The sequence below is a fragment of the Bicyclus anynana genome, chromosome 17 (genome assembly GCF_947172395.1).
Source record: "Bicyclus anynana chromosome 17, ilBicAnyn1.1, whole genome shotgun sequence".
NCBI lineage: Eukaryota > Metazoa > Arthropoda > Insecta > Lepidoptera > Nymphalidae > Bicyclus > Bicyclus anynana.
Window position 1 is genome coordinate 7,296,834 of NC_069099.1, and position 22,334 is coordinate 7,319,167.

General features: G+C 35.0%; 1 protein-coding gene across 2 annotated transcripts in view; it reads right to left on the reverse strand.

The window, feature by feature from the left end:
* Positions 1 to 21,139, reverse strand: part of LOC112055422 (uncharacterized) — a 34,846-nt gene extending 13,707 nt beyond the window's left edge. Inside the window, exons 1-4 of one of the 2 annotated variants that reach the window (XM_052886614.1) lie at positions 20,820 to 21,139; positions 14,238 to 14,422; positions 4,887 to 5,110; positions 1,576 to 2,022 (exon numbers count right to left, since the gene is read on the reverse strand). In XM_052886614.1, the coding sequence (XP_052742574.1) occupies positions 1,576 to 2,022; positions 4,887 to 5,110; positions 14,238 to 14,422; positions 20,820 to 20,939 (976 nt within the window). In that variant the 5' untranslated portion in view covers positions 20,940 to 21,139. Of the gene's footprint in view, positions 1 to 1,575; positions 2,023 to 4,886; positions 5,111 to 14,237; positions 14,423 to 20,162; positions 20,606 to 20,819 lie in introns of those variants that run through there. The other variant, XM_052886615.1, reaches the window with a different exon arrangement.
* Positions 21,140 to 22,334: the final 1,195 nt, after the last annotated feature.

A 22,334-nucleotide genomic window follows, 5' to 3' on the forward strand; every position in this document is an offset into this window, starting at 1 on the left:
GAGAAGAATGTATCTACGTACTACGTAATTTTTTTTCTCGTTCATTATAGCATCGTAAAAGGAACCGGTATACCGAGTCAAACGAGCTAGCGGAACTAAGTAAATTATTAATAATTCCTACTGCGACTTAACCACATTAAATTGAGAATGCCTATTTCCTTACCTATACTTTAACCATATAATTCCTACTGAGGTATATTAAGCAACGCTGCTTCCATTTCGACAATGAGACTACTATATTTGTATTGACATAGTGTATGTATAGCTTGGCAGGTCGTTGATGACACTCCAATGATATGCGGGCGACGAGGGGAAAGGACTGCGCGGGTGTCAAGTCGTGCGCGCGGGGCAGAGAGAAGGACTGCGCGGGTATGAAGACGAGCGCGCGGGGCATCGCTACCGGCCCGCGCAGACCAGGGGCAGTGTTACGAACGAATTTGCCAAGCTATAATTTGAAATAGTGATTCCCAAAGTGTGTTTTTTTTTTAGAAAGTTTGGGTTTTGGTTAAAGGGTTTTTCAGAAAGATTAAAACATAACTATGATGCTATTATTTATAGCTAAAACAGTGACACAATTTTATCTTTCCCATTAAAACTAATAAATTTAAAGAATTATGTTTAACTTTTTCGTATGTATTTAAATTACAGTGTCTTTGATTTGTTATCATTTCATATGAAGTTTCATAAAATAAAAGGTATTTGGTGAGTGATTTTATCTTGAAAGTTTGAGAACTCCTAGTTTAAAAAAAATAACAGATGTTATCAATATAATACCATAGAGTACATGTTTATAGAAGCGGCAAACCTGGCATGTGCGGGTTCAAAAATACCATATAAATATTTTCACAGTCCAATGACCGAATTCGAAGACATGGAGATTATAAATTAGACACGCGGTAACTAGACAATTGACACCAATCACTGCGTACTCCGAGATTGACGCAATGCATACTAAATGTTCCGTTAAAATTTAAGTGCGTCTCAATATTGTCTATACAGGTTCTTTAATTTATTTAGAACTAGCTGACGCCTCGATTCCCATGTAATTCCCGTTCCCGTGAGAATGAGGGGTATAAAATATAGTATAAGACACTCACAAATAACGTGACTTTCTAGTGGTAAAAGAAGCAGAGATTACCCTCCTGTTGTTACAGGAGGGTAAATCTCCATATATACATCCATATATACTCCATATATAGGAGGGTATATACCACAAACTTTACCTGTTTAGTATAATATTAGTATAGATATTGTATAATAGCCAAAAACGCCATTAGTGTATTACAATGTTGTAAATAAACGTCTTGCCAATTTACTGTTTGAGAGAAAAGAAAATAAATTTATTCATATCTAAAAGTTACAGACAGTCAGTACCCTATCCATATGACAGCATGTCTGTCTGTAATCCTTAAAAAGAAAGGATAGTAGGATGTAGTTCGTCTTATTTACAACTTTTATCGCAAAATAATTGAGATGTCGTGAATGTTTGTAACCTTGGCAGGCTGTTTACTAAAGGAAAATTTTTAAAACTTGATTCGACCGAAAATCTAAATTTAAACAAACGGCATTACTCACCCAAATTGCCATTCTGTTCGTAATCGCGATCGTCGCGACTCTCCACTTTGAAATCTTGCAATTTGCTCTGCGACAGAAGATTCGCGGCGGCGATTTTGATATTCGATGCGTTTTTTAGATCCGCCGCGTTTATGATCTTTATGGACTTCAGATCCTTCATGTCTTTAAACGTCACTGGGAGGAGTATGGAGCGAGGGTTCCCATTCATAGGCGCGACTCTGATTAACCTCCGTTGAGGGGCAACGCTCTCAACCGGTTTGGAGTACACTTTAGTTTGGGGGTTGATGACTTGCACGTTTGTCAGTTTTACGGGCTTCTGAGGCTGCGCCTTAACGACTAGCTGCGGTTTCTGTGCGGCTGCGGCTGGTAATCGGATCGTCGGTTTTTGCACCTTCGGTTGCGGCGCTTGCGGCGTCTGGGAGAGACGGCGTTTTCTCCCAGTGTTACCTAAGACATTTTATATACATTACAGAAATGCTATACAATGTTTTCAATATTATTCTCGGTTAATATGTTTAATATAAAGTACGGAGAAGTAATCAAGCTTTCTACAAGTGAAAACCTTCTTAAGAGAGAAAACATGCTTAGTTCTGAAGAGATTTTACATATTTATAATATTTATAACACAGAAGAATGTTGAAATTGTCAGAGGAAGGATATAAGAGGAGAGGAAGGTCCAAAAAGAGATGGTTGGAGTGTGTAATTAAGGACATTAGTGTGTAAAATGAGTAGTTGATAAATAGACGAATTATAGAAGCGAATGGAAGAGATCGACATATGTATTTTGGCGATCCTACTTAAATGGGATGAGGTAAAGGAGATGATGATAATAATAATACAGAATTATATTAGATAAATATATAGATAATAATAAAAAAAAGATTTGTATTTATTTAGGTTAACCGACAGGACTACAGTATTTAGGGATACGTATAATTGACAGAGTTTCAACCATCAGTATTCTACTTGGGGTTTTGTTTTATGTAATTAGATGTTATCACAAATTCCCGGATGACGTTGACTCACACATTTGTCAACACGACTATGTTGGTAGTTTACTTTATGAGATCTGCGTTATAATTGAAAGAACGAAAAAAATAAATATTTTTAAAATGTGCTAAACATAACACCTTAAAATATGATATTGCCTGATACCTCGACCACATGGATAAGTCAAAACCAAAAATAGTATAAGCATCAGAACACCATTATCATATTTGGCACAACCTTGAAAAGGTTCCAGCTCAGCATTGTGCTACATGTACTGAGCATACAGCGCTGATTTTTGGCTGGTATCTTGAACCAGGCGAATCCAGGTTATTAGAGATTAACTCAGCATTTATTATTGAAAAGGAGATGGTCAATTTCAGGTCCACTCTTTTACCCCGTATCATTAAAATTTAAAAAAATACAAGGATTTTGTTACAATCTAAATAAGTGAATAAATGTAACTAAATAAAAAGAAATAAATAAAATTAAAACCCAAGTTTTTGAGATAAATCAAGATGGCGCACTCAGAGCAACTATGACATGACAATTGACAGCAAACTTCAAATCGTCTACTGCATTGAAAACGTCGTCTATCCGCCATTATTACCCATAGTAGTGTTGCATTTCTTGGGGGAGAATGAATATTATTTCGAAAGAACAGGGATGATGACAGTTTTTTTTTTAAATTGTATATAAATTAAGAGTATGCTAATAGTAAACACATTTTGTAAAAGTAACAGGGTATCTGCGAACATTACTTTCGGAGCTACAGGGATTTAAAGAGTCACATTTGCGGCGCTGCCGCAGATCCCTGGAAATCGCCCCATACAAAATGGCACGAACTAATGACGTCGTAGGTAATGATCGTTAGATTTGTATGTGTGTTCAAACAAAATTACTAATATCTTTGTTATTTGTGCGTTTATGTTTATAGTTCAGTTATTAAAAAATGTGACATTTAATGTAAGAAAGCTTAAACTGTATGAATTTTCATCTAATTACGATAAAAGATTTTTAATAGATTTTGAATTTTTATAATCTCATTTATTTTGCAAATATCCAGATAATCTTTGCATTTTATGTATAAATTAGGTAACATTGACCCTATTTACTCGAATGTATCATAAAAATCAATATATTCAAACCTAGTCATCATCCCCATTAAAGTGAATTCGTAGATTTGTATCAAAAATAGTTAAAAAAAATTTTTTTTTTTATTTCCGCCAGGGTACAATGACTGATCCTGAGCTCCATAAAATTTTGGACCATCTCCATTGTAGGTAAAACTGCATAGGACGTTAGAAGCAATAATTGCGCAATCAATTTGGTATTATATAGGTAACTATGGAATGCCTACGTAGAGTCAGCTGCTATTGTGTTTGTTCCCAATGAGTCAGCCATACAACTGTTTTATCTTACGCCACAATGAAATTGTTGTGTCAACAAATTTTTAAATCTACCTACCGGCTACCTGGCTATACAATATACCAGTAATTATTACGAAAAATGTCATCCAAGGGCTTTTACAATTGTGTTCGTTAGCACTTGAATAAACAAAAGCTATGGAATATTTTTGTAATAGACTACATATTTGAAATCGGAAATATATATTTTTTTTGTATCTAGATATTAAATCTTTTTCATCATGTTTTTTTCCACCTACGGTAAAAGTTACTATTTGATTGTCGTTTTTGTTATTTAAGTAACTTTTACACAATTCGGATGCTTTTGAATACATTTAAGTCGTCCGTAGCCTTAAGATATATTCCGAAATACATGACTGGTGGATTGAGTATTCTACATGTTAGACGGCTGTAAAACAGGCCCTGGCCCTGGCCCTCATATTCAGAGGTGTTTATGGCTCTCTGGGGAAAAACTTCTGTGGTAAAAAATCTCAATGAAAGAAATTCCAAATGTATAATTCTATTTTTAAACTAGCGGACTCCCACGACTTCGTCCGCCCTTAGACTTAGACCGTATCGCTGTGGAAATGGAGTAACTTCTCCCTTTGATTAATTGATCGTAGCGTGATGAAAAGTACACTACTATAACCAGGAGTATGAAGAATAATTGTACCAAGTTTTGTTAAAATCCTTCGAGTATTTTTGTTTCTATAACGAACATACATACAGACAAAAATTTGACTGATTACATTTTTTGACATCAGTATCGATCACTAATCACCCTTGATAGTTATTTTGGAAATATATTTCATGTACAGAATTTACTTCTCTACAGATTTATTATAAGTATAGATAGTTAGATATAGATAGATATTAACCACGTGCAAGTTGCAGAAATGTCTATCTCCAAGAACTTACCATTATTAATTTGGAATGTATCACTATTGATGAAGCCGGGCATGACGTTTTGTTCGAAGTCGAGCATGTCAAACGTGTCCTGCTCCGAGCTGTTGGAGTCGCTGGTGTCCTGGATGATGACATCCTGCGCGTTGCCGGGGCTCATGGGACCCAGGACTGTCGTCGGGACGTCCTCGTCGCACGAGTTCTGTATGAGGAACGGCGACAGTTGCTGCTCGAAGTCACTGCAACAAACGGGCAAGATATAGTTCCAGCAAGATATAGCTGAACTAGCGGACGCCCGCGACTTTGTCCGCATGGAATTTAGTTTTTCACAAATACCTCGGGATTCATGGATTTTTTCGGGATAAAAAAGTAGTAGTAGTAGTAGTTGAATAAAAAGGTATATATGTCTCACACTTGGTGCTTCTATACCCGACATTTTAGATCCAAAATACATGTGAACTTAACCCGTAAACATACATAAAAGTCTAGTCTATATAATTTGTAGCAAATGTCATTTCTACAGCCATGTTTAAAGTATAGTGGTAATAGTTCTAGTTCATTGCCCCGTGTGCCCGCAGCGTCTTCAAAAACCAGTTTCATACAAAGTTTTAGTAAAACCGCGGCGTTTGTCAGATGTCACTATCACTTCGTCGCACTTATGGAAAAACATCTCATTGCCATATAGTTATTCGTTAGACGACGACGGATTATGTCAAGTCTTGCTGACGCCGCGCGGTTTCACCCGCGTCGTTCCTGTTCCCGTAGGAATACGGTGATAATATATAGCCTATAGCCTTCCTCGATAAATGGGCTATCTAACACTGAAAGAAATTTTCAAATCGGACCGAAAGATTAGCGCGTTCAATCAATCAAACAAACAAACAAACAAACAAACAAACAAACAAACAAACAAACAAACAAACTCTTCAGCTTTATAATATTAGTATAGATTAGCAAGTAGAACATACAAACTATTTTTCTGTGTCTAAATTAGGGACTGAATGACTTCGACTAATTATAAGTTTAGGTTACTGGACTAAACAATTACAATTTTCCCTTACCTAGTTGTTTTAACACATTGTATTGAAATATTTCTTTATCAGCGAACCTGTTGAGTTGAAGCATCCATTGATTTTCAAAGTAAAGCTTCTTTGCGGTTGACTTGGGGAGAAAGACTTGGTGAATGAGTTACGAAAAATGTAATTGGGCGAGGCGAACGTACATTGAGAGGGTTAAAGAAGTTTTACTTCAGCTGTGTGGTCTAAAACACACTATTTTCGGGGTTCCGTAGTCCACAAGGAACTCTTATAGTTTCGCCATGTCCGTCTGACTTTTCGTCCGTCCGTCCGTCCGTCCGATACAGAGAATGGAGTACCTACCAATCACGACATTTCAATCTATACTAATATTATAAAGCTGAAGAGTTTGTTTGCTTGAACGCGCTAATCTCAAGAACTGCTGGTCTGATTTGAAAAATTCTTTCATTCTTAGATAGCCTATTTATCGAGGAAGGCTATAGGCTATATATTATAGTATTTCTACGGGAACGGGAACCACTCGGGTGAAACCGCGCGGCGTCTAGCTATAAACTATATGTAGGTACTTTAAATAAACTTCAAGTTACGTACTGCATAATTTAAAGTCAGGTTAAACAGTAATTTAACATAAAGGTCGTTTGGTTGGTAATGTCAAAGATTTCTCTAATTAAAGGTTACATCAATATAGTCCCATAACTAGTAACGTAAGCAAGAATGCCCTTTCATCTGTCAAGTCCGGATCGAAACAAAACTGGCTTCATTCGCCAAGGCCGGTTAGCGGCTGGCCGTGGAAACAAGGCAGCCCATAATAGTGAAAATACTTTTCTCCATATTTTTTCCTATTAAGGTAGAGTAAGTTATAAATAAATAGCTATTGTCTGCGGTTTCGCTCGCTTGTTGAAATTTTTTGCAATGTCTCGGTAATAGTAAGTTACTTTTAACAGAATAAACTTCATATTCTTTCTGTATAATATCATCACGACCCCTACCTACCCCTAATCGGTCCAGTCGTTTTTGAGCCTATTCATTACAAACAAACAAACAAACTTACGAACATACAAACAAAGTTTTCCTCTTTATAATATTAGTATAGATAACAACAAGGTATCCCTTCATTTAGAAGAGAGCATATGGAGTGTAGAAACCACCACGTTGATCCAATGCAGGTTGGCGGGGTCAATTGATTTACTTATTGAAAAAAAATTGAAAATTTTGAAAACCCCCGAATGTCATGAATTTATTGATTACACTCTCGACCAAGTCATCAATATTCTCTTTCAGTGCGCCCACTCCAGTAGGTATATTTGCATTCGGTTATTCTTCCTCATTTTCACCCCCCCCCCCCCCCCACACACAACTTATAAAGGGCTCAATTTTCATCAAACATGTCCAAGAACACTCGCACATAAGTCAAATTTAATAAAAAAACAAACTATATGGAAATCGCTTCATCCGTTTGGAAGCTATGGTGCCACAGACAGACTGTCAGACAGACACGTCAAACTTATAACACACCCCTTTTTTTGCGTGGGGCTTTAAAAACTCATTTTATTTTCATCATCATCATCATATCAGCCGATGGACGTCCACTGCAGGACATAGGCCTTTTACGATACTGAGCCACCTGCATCCAGCGAATCCCTGCGACTCGCTTGATGTCGTCAGTCCAGGTCCAGGTAGGTCATCACTGACTGACTGACTGGTTCGAAGACTTTTGTCTTCAGGCACTGAGGAATTTCGGACGAAAAGACGTCGCGAAGTTTCCCGAATGCAGCCCAGTAGATTCGACGGTTCACCTCTTTCTCGAAATTGGGCCTACCTAACTGGATCATTTACCTACTGAGAATATTTAATCAGACTTATGACGTCACCGTCATGTACAAAGATAATAATTTAATAGAACATAATTGTTTAATGAGATAAACCCGAGTGTAATTTAAAGATTCGAGAAGGTAGTAGTGATTAAGTAACCTATTACTATGTAGTATTTATACCTACTATTAGTCTACTATTAGTATTTATACTTAGTCTACGATAATAGTACTATGGAAAAACTTGACGTATCAAAAGTGCTTGTAACGTAAACGAATATGAATTTTCAGCAAATGATTTGGACGGAACTTATATAGCCATTGACGATCAAGTAATCTCACATGCCTGCAGCGCTAACGGCTTGACAGCCGATAAAACTGATCGTGTGTTGGTCGCGATGTGCATGACATTATGCCGATCGCGACCAACACACGATCAGTTTTATCGGTCGTCAAGCCGTTAGCGCTGCAGGCATGTAGGCAATGGCGTGCACACCATCGATGCAAAAATGCCCTGCCTACTCTGAGACATTATCACGAACATGTATTACTATAGAATTTTCCATTTTGTACCCTTTGTGCATACCCTGTTAAAAACCCTGTGCACGCCACAATGTGGGCTTATTGGATGGTGGGTGGTTAGCATTATACACTTATACCCATTAATTTGAATATTTATACCTAATTTAAAAAACCAGAAAGTCCAATAGACTTCAATAACTTGTCGAACAGAACTCTGCGATAGCCATGTGAGGACGATAAAAATAGAGATGCGCCGAGTAACACTTTTGCCGAGTAACGAGTACCGAGTTTTACTCGGTTAAATTTTTTTTCAACCGAGTACTCGGCCGAGTAGCTCGGTTCAATCAAATTTCTATTTCGCGCGCGTAAAAAATTGTTTATTTCAAGTAGGCTTAGTTTACGAGCACTTTTGAAACGTCAAGTTTGACTATTTGTAGTGACTCTACCACCAGCTAGGAAAGCGCAGTCTCTTGTTAAGAAGAGAGGGCGAAAAACTCAACAGTTGCTCTTTTAAATGAAAAAAACATTTTAATTTTATTTAATTTAAATTTAATCGAGATTTTCAAAGATTTCCTAAATTAATAATAAATACTTTTTGATTAACACTGTTTTTTTTAATTATATCTACCTAAATAATGCTTTTCTTAAACAAAGTATACTCGGCATTCACCCACCGAGTTATTCGGCCGAGTACGAGTATCAAAAAATCCGCCGAGTACGCCGAGTACCGAGTATCAACCCGAGTACTCGGCCCATCTCTAATAAAAAGTGTTTTAAAACGTGCCCAAAACATGTTATAAAACTCGTCTAAAACTAAAATGTTATACGGACGCGATAAAATATCATTTACCCGGCGTTATATAACGTTATGTTACATATATAAATATACATATATGTTTCAAAAACCTGTCTGCAGTAAGATAACGCCCTGGGAAGTCGTATCCACTTTTACTTTTATATTTTTTCGAAGGAGTGCCTACATTTAAGGCGTCAAGGATGTATTCTTGTAAGGTATATATTATGGAGGTTTCAATCTTTTTTTATTATGTCAATCAAGAATGTACTGGCACTTGCGATTTCGTCTTTCTTGCAAGTTCTTTATCTATACTAATATTACTAGCCGACGCCTCGCCATTTTACCCGAGTAGTTCCCTGTTCCCATGAGAATACAGGGAAAAAATATAGCCTATGGCACTTACAAATAACGTGGGGTTTTTAATGGTAAAAGAATTTTCAAAATCGGTTAGTATATCTAGAGATTAGCCCTACAATACCACAAACTTTACTTCTTTATAGACTAGTATTACTTCTATATAATATTAGTATAATATCTTATAGAGGTAAAATGTGTGAGTGTGTGAGGTTGCAAGGGGATCTGTAGATCTGGATCTACTGAACCGATTTTGAAAAATCTTATACCGATAGAAACCCATTATATGTAACTTATAACCCCACAAATTAAAATGTTAACAAAAAGTTCGGAGTTTTTGAAAACTGAGGCGTACCAACTCGCCACAATGCTCTATACTAATGTAGCATGTTGCTAAAGTAATGCTAGGCGTCCACATATCCTCATCATAAGTATCGGACGCATCGCATCAGACGGATTCACTTGTATAGGAAGTCATACAAGTGCATTCACCACAGACCAATTATAGAAGGCACTGATAGTCACGAACAAAATTGTCCGTAATTTTCTGAGGAAAACGAGCTAAGATTTAGTATACATCTTATACTAAACTAGAAGTTTAGTATAAGATGTATACTAAATCTTAGCAACACAATTCAATTACACAAAAAGGTATTTTTACGGAGATCTTTAACCGACGAACACGATTACAACTATTTAACATCGATTCTATAGATACAGTTTTTATAATCGCATTAGATCGTTGATCATATACTTTGACAGAAAAGTAACGTCTAGCGAGGCAGGTCCTATACAATAATTGGTCTGAGGCATCCACTGATCCGCATCGTACGGATCGCACGAATCAATCGTAAAATTAAAATCATGTGGACGCATATCTTTAAAAGGCAGTCATGTAGATGTAATTTTTATTCCATTAGACGTATGCAGATATACCTATGCAGGCGAATGCGGGTAATGTGTACACCAAGGTGAAGTAAGGGCAATCGATACACGCTATGCGCTTAACGATACTATACAATAAATTGTATTAGAGCCGCCTCTACACGTGGTGACCTCAATATGATAAGATATTATAATATCTCACTATATCAGGTTATACGGCGATATTGCCTTGTGTGCCGTGAGAATATCAAGAGATCATAAGTTCGAATGCGCGATTCAAATCTTTATCGCTGCTTCAGTGCATGTCGTTTCTATGTAACTTATCCTATATTTACAAGCACGAGGTTTAATGTCACTAAACAAGTAGGTACAGTGGCGAAGGATAGATTTTTGACGAAGGTAAGCCGTCCCACAGAAAAGGTAATTCATGCCGCATCATACAAACTTACAATAATGGATTTTCAAAAGGTAACCCGTCGTCGGTAAAACTGATCGTGTGTTCGTCGCGATCTGCATAATGTAATGCACATCGCATCGGCCCATGAGTTTTATGGATGGTCAGTGGCTAGCATAACGCTAAATTACAAACGTCTGAGCATCGCGGAAACGTTGCTGGTTTTCGGTTTTTTACAAAATTCCTGTTTAATTTATTTATTTAGACATTTAATGTGGAGACAGATTTATTGTGGAGAGTGCACCTAGAAACTTATCAAATCTGGTTCCTCATTCAGTATTTTATCATAGAACTGTCATCGCAGTAAACTGCATCCTTACATAGTTGTGTCCATATGTCCCTTGGACTTATACGAAGCATTTTGGCTTATCGTGGTAGGCTATTCTGTAACGATGTTTTGTATAACACCTAATTGCGAGTTTCGAATTCGTATCTATCTTTCTCTTTCTATAGTACCGTGTTAGACAGAGAGAGATAGAAGCGAATTTGGCATAGCAGCTTCTGATTTTCCTACCACCTACAATATGGGTAGATATAGATACTTCAATCCATAATGACGAAATTTTTTTTTTTTTTTTATAAATATACTTAAACAATACACATCACTATCTAGCCCCAAAGTAAGCATACAGAGTAGCTTGTGTTATGGGTGCTAAGATAGTTGATATTATAATATTAATATACAATTATATACTACATATAAATACTTATATAATGTATAAATACACACAGACACTGGAAAACACCCATGTTCATCACAAAAATATTTTCCAGTTGTGGGAATCGAACCCACGGCCGTGGATGCAGAAAGCAGGGTCACTACCCACTGCGCCACGCGGCCGTCGTGGCGCAGTGGGTAGTAAATTGAATTTCATATTTGACTAGAAGTATGTTTGACAAAGTTTGACAAACAATGGGGCTTGGGGAATGGGCTTCGTGAATTGAACTAACTATATCTTCAAGTCAAGAGTCCCAAAACATTACTGTACATACTAGGTAACAGAAGAAAAGAAATGGATTAAATATTTGTGCCACAGTTTTGGTTCCTCTGTATAATGGGGTTATGTACGTTATAGGTGAACCTTTACATTGAAATTTTGATTCAAACCTAACTGTTGTATTCGACGTTGAACGGTTACCCAATTTGTATTCCAGTGGCGAAGTGTTCAAACTTAAAGGAAATCGACTGCAAGCAAATGCGTTTTATAACATTGCTTATGTATTACAACATACAGACTTACACGTCTGGTTATACATATATTGATTTTATTCAATTCCAAAATTATTTGTTCCAGTATTGCAAACATAAGACCAAGTGATGATAAATATACAAAATGTCGTCCAATGGCGTCGACTTATCCCAGTCCCGTCTCGTTTGTACCAACGTAATGAAAGAGATAGCGGTATTTCCAGAAGCCACGATTGGTTGAAATTTGTCTATTTCTTTCCACGAGATAATATCGTTGGAAGTATGTTCGCACTACAGATTAGACGCTATATAAGATATAATATAAAGAAACAGGATAACGAATACTAACAGATGTAATGAAAACCTACCTTCTCTATGCTATAGGAATCCCTATCCCAAAAAGTTTAAATCAGAATTTTCTACTAAATGTAACTTCTAAAAGACAATATATTTACATATATACATAATATCTATATACGAATAAGTGTATGTTTTTTGTTTGCCAGAAAGTGACCAAACAGAGTCGCGGGACTTTATAACCTTTTTAAAAAATGGAGGTTCCATATTTAACATAGTGTGTCAGTTTGCATTTCCGCCATTTTCATCAAAAAAAAAAATATGATCCGATCTAAATTGTGTTATACCCAAGATACAGCTAATTCTTTTAGCCCACGTTGTATTTCTATTTTTGTAGGTATAAGCAAAATTGTTATTCTATCATTATTAACCCATATTCGCCTCACTGCTGAGCTCGAGAATTCTCAGAATGAGAGGGATTAGGCCAATGGTCCACCACGCTGGCCCAATGCGGATTGGCAGACTTCACACACGCAGAGAATTAAGAAAATTCTCTGGTATGCAGGTTTCCTCACGATGTTTTTCCTTCACCGTTTGAGACACATGATATTTAATTTCTTAAAATGCACACAACTAAAATGTTGGAGGTGCATGCCCTGGATCGGATTCGAACCCACACCCTCCCGAATCGGAGGCAAAGGTCGTATCCACTGGACTATCACGGCATTCTATAAGGCAATAAAACAAAATAATATACATGTAATAAAGTATCAGTCAGCTATTTGTTAATGAAGGTACTTACTTGAACTTTAACGCTGTCTAAGCAAAATGGAACACGGTCAACGCTTTTAAAATTCTAAACACACTTTCATCGCATAATGTATGCCTTGTCAATGACTCATGACCACAATATATTTAAAATTACTCGTCAATAATTATAGTTTATAGTAAGCTAAATGCTAGAAATATTACTTTTTTTTTACTTAAACAAACAAATCACAAGTCAAAAGAAGAACGCATCTCAATTCGTCAAACTTAGTTCAAAGTCGTTAATGCCTTATTAGTTAGTCTGCATAAAATTACGGAAAATACAGTTAAGTGTCGTCATCTGTTTCTGTAAACACTTGTCTGTATAAATTTTTACTTACTAAAGTAGACAAATAGACAATAGTCCTGCGATCTTTAGCAGTCTTTGCAAGGAAAAGGCATTACTTATGCACAATATGGTAATTAAGTATGTATTATTTAAGAGTATAAAAAAGGGTCAACCACCCTTCAGTAGACCTAACATGTGACCATCGACATATGAAGGGAAATAAACAAATATCAAGCAACAGCGGCGCAACTGGAAATATCGCTCTCTCTCATTGTGTTGTGGCGAAAGAGATGAGACTGGGAACATTCCGCCATAAGTTCGGTATCTATTTATCTTCAAAAGATTATGATTAGATTAGATAAGATATGTCGATGGTCGCATGCTAAGCTTACAGGTCATCCCGGCAACTTGCCGCTAATCTTGAGTAAAAATGACGTGTTGGAGGTCTTTTAGCTCGCGGTTTTCTGAGATCTACACCTGATTATTTTTTAGAATTATATTGATATTATATTTTTGATGACAGTTTTATAAATTGTATATTAACTAAAGGTATGCTAATAATAAAGCAATTTTGTGTAACAGAATATCTGCGATATTTTTTTTTTTTTTGGTTTTGTTTTGCAGATTTATAATAATAATAATAATAATAATAATCGTTTATTCTCTATAAAACCGTAACAGGTAAAAATAGCTTTACACTATAATTAATGGATGTGTAACAGGTATCTAAACTAAGAAAGAACTCGTATTACCTATAGACACCTGTGCTCTTCCCTGCTTAGATGTAACAATCTTATATTATATCTAATAATAATCTTATATTATAATCTTATATTTTAACGATGCATGCAGGAAAGAAAAAATGTTATGCAGGATAGACTTTTAGAAGTATGGAAATTTTGTGTGTGTGTGTGTGTAAACTTACAATTCCGCCGGATCGCTTGACAATCCGCTGTCTGAACACGAACTACTGAGGCCTTCCGGTTGAGACACATTGTCGGCGATCGGCAAATTGAAGTCCGGCAAAGACTCCTCCAGAAAGTCCAACGACCCCTGGTCCAGGGAAAATATATTTTCCAGGAGGTCCTCGGACGCCTGCCACGAGTCCGACTGTAACAATAAAAATCGCATCGCATATTAAATAAGTACATAGCAGTGGCGAAGGCTGGAATTTAGATGAAGGAAAACCGTCCTAAAGAAAAGGAAATTTATATAGCGTGATACAAACGCGTGAACCGCGAGTTGGCAACGCGCGGTTCACTGGTGGACATCGCAGCGTCCACATGTGGTCCACCTGTCGACGACAAGTGGACGCCTAGTGAGCTACGACCTTTACGGAACCACAACATTACCGGGAGATTAGGGTGAGCGCAGAAACTCTCTGCTCACGATAATAGAGAGCTGAGCGTCTCTATAAATCTTCCGTGAATTAATCTGACTCAGATCTCGGGTCAGAGTGATGTTGAGGACGACGGAGTTTGTTAACTGGGTAAGAAACAGTTATGACGCCTCCGTGTCGTTGGTTAGATAATGTATCAAGACCGGGAGCCGCAGCAGAAAAAGCTGAAAGCGGTAAGTGGCTCAAGTATGCCTCTCTGACTGAGAGTTACATATTTGTACCTTTTGCCGTGGCCATGGAGTCGCAGTGCCAAAAAATTTCACTGCGGCTAGTTGCCTCGACTGGTGACAGAAGGGTTGGCTTATTTTTTGTGCAAAGGATCAGCCTGGCTGTCCAGCGCGGAAATGCAGCCAGTGTTTTTGCCACCATTCCACGTGGGCATGATTTGTATAGCTATTAGAATAAGTTAGCTTAAGTTCCTTATTGTATTATTCCTCAATAAAAAAAGGTGTTTCGGTGACGTAATAAATGTTGGCGACCGCTGGCGAAGAGGCTATGCAGTTTATTGTGTTGACATGTCAGAAAAAGTCAATAATTGGACACAATATTGAATGCAATCACTGAGTACTGTTCGAAAAAAAATCGATGATTGCTAACTGTACTTAATGTGCAATTGAATCACTAAATGATGTTGAAAAAGTCGATAACTGATCGATGAGCTTAATGTTGATTGAACTTGGTTACAAATTGATTGAATACCTACTAAAACTGAGCAACAAGGATATTAAAATACTATGTATATAAAAATAATCATTATCTCCTAAAAGTTTATAGTGTAACTTGATTCTACAAAATTTTTACATTATTAAAGTAAGTAGTAATAATAATTATAGGAATATTTAGTTTATGATTAACAACAATTAACAGAATTTTTGTTCTCATTTACATTATATTATCATAATACCCGGCTTTAAATATAATATGTTTAAATGTAAATTACTAGAAATGTTGTGAAATATTGAAACTTTACTTTTACTTAGGTAAGTAAACCAATTTAGTTTAGAGATTTGTAACTATGTTTACTAATACTAATCAAAAATTTCTCAGAACTTACTGTGATACTAATGAAAAAGAAACATTATAAAAATGGCTGGGTAGTATTTGAGGAAAACAGCAAAATTCATGTTTTCCTGAAATACAACAGCAACCATTTTGATAATAGCAGCTAATGTAAATATGCATATAGTTGTTATATATTTACAATTATGTGATTATTCATCACAAATTGTGAAACTTCTTTTTGAAGTTTGTTAAAAGTCAAGTAATGAGAAATTTTTGAAAATAATATCCACTACAACTGATAAATTTAATGAACATCAATCCATCAAAGTTTTAGGCTATCAAATGAGACACATGTTATATTTGAAAGCCATAACCCACCTTCAGCAGTCAGGTAAAGATATTTAATTATGCAACTACATGTAACTAAAGTTGTATACTATAATTAAGTGCTTTCATTAGTATTATAGTGCCTTTGGAAGACCAGTATCCTGCATAATATGTCTGATCCCCATAATGTAAATAAAATTAAGTAATTTAATATTTCTATTTAAATCATGCAACAATATGTTACATAACAATTGAGGTTATTGTAATGTAGATTGAGCTAGTAAGTTAGCTGAGCTTGCATATACAGAAAGTGTTTAGACAGAGTTCGACATTCAACATGAATTTGAAATAAGGATTGTATTTGACATTCCACACTCTGGTAATCATAAATCATAGATAGCAGGCAGGACAGTCTGACTTGTGTGAGTCTGATTGTCAAAGAACTCAGAATGCCTGAAACCTTTGCCTGTCTTTGTAGTCTAAGAATTCAGATCATATATTGTTGCATTATTTAACAAAAATATTTATGGAATGCTGATATTTGGTACAAATATAATACCCTAACCCTAAAAACCTAATCATGTAGTCACTTCGCACAGCAGTGGTGAAATTAACATTATTTAGGAATAGATAATACTTAATGTTATCACATTAATCTTGGATATAAAATAATATCAAATAACATGTTAATACTTTTTAGAGGTCAGACAGCTTTTAGGAAGGATTATAATAGGTATTCACTAATATATTTTACAGAAAGCAAGATGTCATATACAGAAAGCTATAAATATCATTGATTGAAAATCAAAATTAAGCAAACAACAAAGTATTACAGGAGAGCCATCCAAAGTTTAATTTTTTCATACAAGACTCATTCTCAAGATGAAGTCAAATTCTCAAAATTGTAGACTTACTTCTTACGTTCTTTTTCTCTTTTGTATGTGTATTTGAATTACAATAAATTTAATAATCTTTAAAAATCTCAATCACAATAAAATATAATCCAATGTTACAGGGTAATGTAGTAGGATCCTACTGAATTTGAATGAGCAAAGAAGGTATAGATTCAAATATAGGTTTAAGAAACAACTTGGACCAGGGTCACAAGCCCCAAACTATGGAGATTCCATCTACCACAAGATGGACTTGGTTCCAGGTAATCCATGGCATTTATTTCTATAAGTACCTACCTATAAATAATTTCACTGTAAATTGAAATATTTAAATGAAATTGAATAATCATCCTTGTTAGGTATTGTAACTAATTTGTTTTTAAATTGAGTTATTAAACTTACTAATTATTTGCTGATTAACTAGTAATTTAGTTACCTGAAGCATGTAGTTAACTAATTATATTTTAATTTATAATTAAGACATTATTTATGTAGCTTGATATTATGTAGGTGTATTGTGCATGAAAAGCATAATGATAGAGAGAGAAAGGGGAAGTAGACATAGTTTACAAGTTACAGAGAACAACCTAATTATAAAAATAAAAATTTTAATAAAAAAAATACAACCGACTTCAAAACCTAAAAACGTACCCACTAAACTAAAAAGCAAAAAATAACATCATAATATGTTCTACCTGCTGATCAGTATGAAGGCGGTGCTAAGCCGGTGATGTATTAATTCAAGCCATGTGAGCATATCTTATAGATTTAGATTTTGCAGACAGTGTTGTTTCATGTGGTCCTGTCAGAAATGGCTTAAATTAAGACAACACCGGCTAAGCACCGACTTCATACTGATCAGCAGGTAGAACATATTATGATGTTATTTTTTGCTTTTTAGTTTAGTGGGTACGTTTTTAGGTTTTGAAGTCGGTTGTATTTTTTTTATTAAAATTTTTATTATTTTTCAATTTTTAGTGTAAAATTTCATATCAAACGAATACATCAGACCCCTAATAACAGTTACAACCCATCTTGGTACAAAATTCTCAGCAATACAAATTAATCAAGCCCAAGCACAAGGTAGCTACCGTAAACCGTCAAGGGGTTCCCTTCATTGACCTTGGTCTTCATCATCAGACCTCTAGTAACAGACACAACTCATCTAGGTAGAAAGTTCTCAGCAATACGAATTAATCAAGGCCAAACACAAGGTAGTTACTGTAAACTGTTAAGGAGTTCCCTTAATTGTATTTGGTCTTCATCACCAAACCCCTAAATGACAGTCACAACCTATCTATGTGGAAAGTTCTCATTAATACAAATTAATCAAGCCCAAACACAAGGTAACTGCTGTAAATCGCCAAGGAGTTCCCTCGTCTGTTTTATGACTCCATCATCAGATCGATTTTAAACCTTCATAATTTTGTATTTCTTAAAGGTACTAAATGGAAAAGTTTACGAACACACTAGACACCCATATAATTTTCGAAAGTTCCCCTCAATTTCTCCAGGATTCCATCATCAGATCTTGTCATGATGGCAATGGGACCAAATGGGGACTATACCGTTTCAAACAAAAAAAGAATTTTTGAAATCGGTCCAGGCGTCTTTGAGTAATCGGTGTACATACATAAAAAAAAAAAAAAAAAAAATACCGACCGAATTGAGAACCTCCTCCTTTTTGAAGTCGGTTAAAAATATGATTAATAATAAATAGAAATTTTGTTCTAATTAACATTGTATCAATAATAATAATTATTGAAATATAATGCTAACTACAGCATATTTACCTAAACATAAAATAATACATTGTAACAATATCAAATCTTCTTAAACAAATATCTGAGATGTAAGATGGCTATTTTCTATTTTTGCTTATGCTTTTAAAATGAGTTTGGTTTAAAAAGTTTTTAATTTGTACGAGTATTTCACTTGAGTTTCAATAACTCCATGGTAAAGGGGTGAAACTCAAACCCTGCCAGACTATAGACTATAGACCCATTCCCACCAAAATCTTACTGATAAAAACTTAATAGCAAATGTTTTTTTTTAAAAAGAAAATTTGCGAGATCTCTTAATTTGCGAGATCTCTTAACAACTGTTAAAAACACTGAATATCAAGTTACTCTTTTTAATATGTTATTAATATTCTTATTACATTGGGAATTGAGATCAGTTTCAGATATTGTGTAGTTACCTTTTACTTTTTGTCACACAACATACTTTCATTTTAAACTTTTACTCTGTCGAAGAGAAAGGAGATGTGCATTATATGATTATAATATGCATTCATAATTAGGCACACTCTGAATTATTTACTCAAACCTTGTGATAATGTTTATCTTATCTATTATCAAATAAGAATAGGTGTTATTGTTATCAATTTATATAATTTCCTACAAGCAAAAAGTATTTTGAATGCTTATTTTTGAAGGATCTTTACTTCTTTGATATGGTTACTACATATGGTAACTAGCAGACGACTGCATCTTCATCCACATGAAGTTCAGTTTTTCACAATTCTTGTGGGAACCATGGATTTTTCCAGGATGAAAAGTCGCCTATATGTGTTAATCCAGTTTAAAATCTATCTCCATTCCAAATTTCAGCCAAATTGCTTCAGTAGCCGTAGGCAAAGGAGGAACAAACATACACACAAACTTTCGCCTTAATAATAGTGTGTGAAGTGAGATAGCTGAGCCCTATAGTTTAATTAAATAGATTGTGTTCCTGTGTGAATATTAGAAAAATGGACCCTGTGAATGTGTAATGGATATTCCAGAATTTATTGTAATGAGTTTATTCACTTGTGTAGAGCATTTTAAAAAAAAACTTTTACTAGGTTTCTGCTATGGCTAGTAATATCAAATAATTTTGACATTATCTGCAAGAACTACCACAGTTTGCATGATACTTTTACTTTAACTATACAAATTTAATATGGTATGATATGTTCTTTATTGTATTTTTCATTGAATATTCTTACCGAGCAATAAGTTATTTATGTTGCAATAGAATATTGGAGATTTTTGAGATAAGATATAGGTAATATTACATCATTTAATATGTACCAAAGTTTAATAAAATTTGCTAAAAGTTATTACAATACTCCAAAAACAACATTCCAATAATGTTCTAATAAGATTAAATTACATGAGTTACAAAATGGATATAAAATGTTTTGTATTATTTAAAGGCTACATTAACACAAAATATGATGATTTACCTCAAATAATGACATTAAGTCTAGTTTTTTATCCATTTTTGTTTAGGGTTTTCAACACATTCCAACATAAAATTTCACCGCAAAATCCAACAAAAAAAAAGTAAATGTTCACTTCACTAAAATCCTCAACACTTGAGCGGTCAAGTTCTAAATTCAAAACAATTTGTTCACGAGTATTTATTCATGAGGCATATGGTAGAGCGCCTGACCGCATGGTGCTACCGTGGCACTGTCGAGTGTCGATGTTTACGTATGCTACGCCGGGTCCGTGATACCCACGCCGTCGATTCGCACTGACTGAGGTAAATAACTAAAACCTGACGCTCGTTAGGGTAAATCCGCTGTTATTACACTAATTAGATAAAGACCCGGGAACTAATTGTATTGATAGATAGTGAACGAGCCACGACCAGAAACGAAATGAAATGAATGTCTCGTCTAGTCAGATAACGGTAAAAGTGGGAGCGTAACCCACGAAAGTCGTAGAACAAGGTGCAATCGTGACTTCATTGCTTCACCGGGCGTCTATTATAACGCTCGTGTACCCTTCACAATAACGTTCCATTTCTTTTCGAGACAATTGGCCTTTGATCCGACAATAGCCGCTACGTGATAAGCTATCTATTATATGATTGCGAAACTTAAAATGTTACAAACCAGCATACTATGGGGCGGGAAGCTGTCCATTCTGTCTATTTTTGAATTACAGTCCAAACTCTGGTCGTTTTTTGACAGGTAATCCAAGTATTTATTCATTTCATCATTATTACGAGTCATGTTTTATTTAAAGTCCACACTAGATACATTATGATTTTCTTAAACACTTTCACTATTCGTATTGGCTATAAATACATTATTTATTACAGTACAAGGCGTCTGATTTATTTATAATTTAATAAACATTATTGAACAAAATAAATACACTATAATTTCAACATGACATTTCTATGGCGCTTCCAACGTGGAAATAATGACGTCATGAAAGTACTTCAATAGGACACTTTTCGCGATCCCATTGGTGGAATTAGATTGACATTGACGTGAATGATAAAACAGCACATTTCATTGCGCCATCTATTGGCGCCCATAACAAAACTCATAGTCCCATGCTGCGTTTCGTTCATCCAAAATCCAAATGGAGCGTGAAGCAATACTGCGAAGATTGTCGTAATAAGTTATTAAAGCTAGGTTTATACCTATAGAGATTTATAGATTTTAAATATAATAACCTTTGGATATTATAAAAATTAAAAAGGAAATATACTAAATTTAAATTATATCTAAAGGCGTCGTAGAATTCGTCCGAATCGACGATCATAGGTAAAGTGCCCAGAAGGCTCTTTAGATATAATTTAAATTTAGTATATTTCCTTTTTAATTTTTATAATATGTAGTTATAGATATGTAGGTACGTAGTTTTACAATAATATTAAAACTACGTTTATATTAATTATTAATAGAAATGATAATAAATAGGATTAACTATAAAGGTGAAAAAAAAATTGTAAGATAAGTAGGTATATATCATACCTATTTATAACATGTCGTCAGAGATTAATCAATATTATACCGATGGAGCGCATGGAACACGACGTTTTCATAGCCGCTCCAAATTAAGTAATACATTCTCGAGTTAGTTCGAAACCAACCGTTGCATTAGTAATTTTCAATATTAATCAAGAAAAATGGCGTCTTGTTTTTAAATAATTTAAAAACTGTTCACTAAAACTAAAGAAATAAGATAGAGATTTTTTGGTAATAATTGTTTATTATATTTTAATTTACGTATTTGTTGTCAGAGTTAAATTTTGAAATACATGCTAATAGTTTGTATAAGCTGTTGTCAAGGAGACGCGTGACGTATGTTTTTTTTTAATGAGTTTCACCAGCTTCAGTAAGTACGTTGCTTGTGAAAAGACTCACTCTGGTTACTCTGTGCATGTTGTATAGATACTAATTAATAAATTCTGATGTACAAAAACAGTTTTGAAAATATTAAATTATAAGGACTCACCTCACATGTTTTTAATATACTAAATTACTTAATATTCTTTTTTAATAGCAAGAGTCGTCAAGAGGTTCACGCCACGTTGCATGAACAGTCTGGTGATTAAGAGCCCCGTACGGGTTTGAAAGTAGTTGGTAGTTGGGCAAATTTCAACAATAATCAAG